This window comes from Monopterus albus, unplaced genomic scaffold (assembly GCF_001952655.1).
Source record: "Monopterus albus unplaced genomic scaffold, M_albus_1.0 scaffold434.1, whole genome shotgun sequence".
Classification (NCBI taxonomy): Eukaryota; Metazoa; Chordata; class Actinopteri; order Synbranchiformes; family Synbranchidae; genus Monopterus; species Monopterus albus.
The window spans coordinates 303,215-306,899 of record NW_018128314.1 but is presented as its reverse complement, the minus strand read 5'-3'; the positions used below and the strand labels follow the sequence as shown (position 1 = coordinate 306,899).

The 3,685-nt window shown below is 38.9% G+C and overlaps 1 protein-coding gene across 1 annotated transcript in view; it reads right to left on the bottom strand.

The window, feature by feature from the left end:
• Window positions 1–987: 987 nt before the first annotated feature.
• The window catches only part of glp2r (glucagon-like peptide 2 receptor), a 12,622-nt gene continuing 9,924 nt past the window's right edge, over window positions 988–3,685 (bottom strand). Inside the window, exons 12-13 of the mRNA XM_020587003.1 lie at window positions 2,913–2,954; window positions 988–1,509 (exon numbers count right to left, since the gene is read on the bottom strand). Coding sequence (XP_020442659.1) covers window positions 1,147–1,509; window positions 2,913–2,954 — 405 coding nt within the window. The 3' untranslated portion in view covers window positions 988–1,146. The remainder of the gene's footprint in view (window positions 1,510–2,912; window positions 2,955–3,685) is intronic.

Genomic DNA, 3,685 nt, shown 5'->3' with positions numbered 1-3,685 from the left:
GGCACACAAACGCTCCCCTTAAGTGCTAGTCTGGTAATTGAGAGCAGTTGTGCCTCGTCGCCTAGAATGCCTTCCCACCTGTGCGGAGGCGGAGCTACTATAACAGCCTGTGCCAGCAGATGAGGTTCTGGGGGTGGTCTGGGCCACGAATGTAACAGTAATAATCCTATGTGGAACAGTTAGTTGCATCTGATCTAGGTCCGTATGGGGTAGGAAGAGAATGAGAAGACAGTCCTGACAGTTTAATAGTTGTTATATTTGTGGATGTACATCGCCTGTGATACATTTAAAGCTTCATAAGCATAGGTAATGTGAAAAACCTGTAAAACCTTCTGCACATAGAGCTTCATTATTCACATTCATACAACAAATACAGTGTATTTATATATACACTCCAATCCAGATCTATGAAAAATGCTTAACCTACTGATGTTCATCTACAGAAATGGAACTTTATATAGTAGCTATGTCTGCATTAAGAATGTATTGTGTATTTATGCTGTAACTGTAGAGCAAACATAGTTATTCTGTAGATGATTAACTTGGACTGTAACAAAAAGAGCTGATTAATCCATTTAGTGGAAAATGCCTTAACTTTTAATTTTTTTGTCTGATTCTTTGGTAAATTTACGAAAACACTATTCTTTCCTTTGAAATAGTAACCAGAATCCAAAATGAGGAAAGCTGTCAGAGACTAACTTTTTTATTTAACAACTTTTATTACCCTGCTCTGTTGGACAATATATTACCTGCTTCACAAAGGAGGCATGGTTTTATGAGACAGGGGCTGATGATACAAATATATCTCATAAATAAAGACAGTGTTGCTAATGTGACATTGTCCTACTGACAACCAAGCTAGCAAAACTGCTAAATGACAGTTATAAGCTATCTACCTCTGATAATACAATATAAAATATGATTCTAATTCATTTAAGTGCCATAGTTTGCAGTTAATCAAATTACCACAAACCAGCTGACACAACTTAAACCTGGGGCTTTTGGGGCAGTTGCTATCATTATTGTGATAATTCAGCTGTGGAAGAAAGTGTTTCTTAATTACTGGATCAGTCTTCTCTTGTGTGTATGCTATGTGGGAGGATGTACTCATCCATGTTAGGTGAAAAATACCAGGAGGCTATGGGATCAGAACTGGCTCTCCTCCAGAATCTCCTCCATGGTCTCCCCTAGCGTCATATCTCCATCACTACTAGACAGGCTCTTCCTGGTCAGAAAATCAAGTCCTGCTGTGTCACAGCCCATCAGCCCCTGACATTTAACCTCTCCAAGTGCTCCATTTCCTCCATGTACAGCCACTTGAAGCAGGTGTGGGTGAACTGTGGAAACACCCCCCTCATCGTAAGAGTATCTCTGCCGAGAGCGCTGTGGCTGGCGCCCCCAAGTGCACTTCCACAGGCGCTTGAGAGGTGCACCGTGAAAACAGCTCCTGACCTGGAAGTGGCTGGTGAAGAGGAAAAGCTGCCAGCGCTTCTTCAGTTCAGCTTGGACCTAAATGCAGATTAACAAAATAATCATTAGTAATTGCCATTTCATTTCACTTGATTCATTAAGCCAATTGAGCCATTGTGTTGTCTTAGCTTTGCTGTTGCTGTAAGTTGGGGGTGTTCTGTTATTTTCATCACAATCGAACAAATGGTACACTGTCTCCTAAATTCCATTTTTATATTTTACATTTTAAGCATTAAATGGCATGGCCCCAGAAAACCTAACTGACCTTGTCCAATGGCACAGGCCCCCAAGAGCTCTTAGTTCAGCAAATGGTTTCTTGTTGGAGGTTCCCGGGGTTAAATGATATCACTGGGGAGATTGTGCTTTCTTGGAAGCAGCCCCAAGACTCAGACCTGTCAGAGTTAAATCTTCACTAAAATGTATTTGTTTGCTCATCCTGCCTATGATTCTTGGTTAATTTTGTTATTGTCTGTGACAACATGCTGTGTATATACTGTAAATGAATTTTGATTTGATTTGATATTATAGTTTTTTCATGGTGGGTAATGTTACATTTTTTGCATGAATGAAACACTACATTGCATTTATGATGTGGACTGAACCGACCAGGAGGTGGCCAGGGTGGATAGCAGGCATACCAAGTGTTGGATTGTGACTCAGAAACCATGGTTCTGTCTGTGGTCAGGTTGGGGCAATAAAAGCATTGGTTAAGTTTAGAAAAAAGTCAAATTATACATATATACTGTACAGTACTTTTACAGTTGTCATGCACAGATTTCTGAATTGTGACGTGCTTTATTTATTTATGAAGTTTTTTGGTTGCAGCAGAAGTTGAAAATATGTTATCTGACATGATTTTTTTTTAACATATTAGCAAACAGTTGTCTGTTCACACATTTAGTACAAAATAAGCTACATTAACAGTCATTTAAATTATTTTAGTTCATGTGATGAATGTACATCCTCCTTTAAGATGTGTTTTGGTTTCTACCAGCTCCAGAGAAAAATATCTGTCTTTTTAGCCACTAAATAGTTCACTATTTTCATCAAGCAGCTGCTAACTCTGCTTGCCAGTTGGTACTAGGCAGGTATGGTAAATTGGTGGACATTTTTGCCAAAAACAACTATTTGCTGCTGCTGTAAACAATGTTGCTATGAGTGGAGAAACCAAAACAATGAATTTAGAGGATAAAACCCAGCTTTGCACAATAGTTCTCTGTGGGTTTGTCACATTTCACACTATATATAGTCATCTGATTCATTGTCAATATTAAAATGTTACTTAGTGCACTGTCTCAAAGCAACAAGTGACAACAAAATGTCTGCCTTCTCAGTCTTGTTTCTAACTAAGCTATCATTTCACAGTACTGTATTATGAGATTCTGATTCTACAACAAATTTCATCTATAAAAATTACAGAATGTACAAAAGAAGACACATACCTCTCCATTAGCGAAACAGTATAGCAAGGCAACCAAGAATCCCTGAAAAGGTAATAGATCAAATTAGGGCTGATGTGGATCCAGTCAGAAAACAAACTCAGGTATCTACAGTAGCAATTCACTTAAAGGATAAGGCTGGTCATTTTCAGTATTAACAGCATTTTCAACACTCCCCATGCAGAGACTAAAACAACAATAAACTGCCTCTACTCAATGTTAATGTCTGTCAGTCCTGGATTAGTTTATTCATCTGTGCCATTGACTTCCACTGATGTTTAAAACCAATTAAAAACACGTTATGGAAGCACACTGCGACTTTGTGCATATTTCCTCATTATAAAACACAATACCCTAATATTTGTTAAGAATACCCAGGGTTCTTGTACATGGGCCCATGCTTTAGACATTATAAAATATTATGGTCATTCAGAGCCTTTGGGAAATCATTTTTAAAAGATGTATGTGTCTATGGCACAGATAAATACATTAATCCAGTTCTGACAGTAGTGACAAATCACTGTTGGTTTTAGTCTCTGTATGGGGGACTGTTGAAAATACTTCTGTCGGTTGTTCCCGTTAGGGGTCGCCACAGTGAATCATCTGTTTCCACCTAACTCTATCCTCAGCATCCTCTACTCTCACCCCAGTTAACTTCATGTCCTCTTTTAGCACATCCATATATCTCCTCTTTGGCCTTCCTCTTGACCTCTTGCCTGGCAGCTCCATCTCCAACATCCTTCTACCAATATAACCACTATCCCTCCTCTGCACAT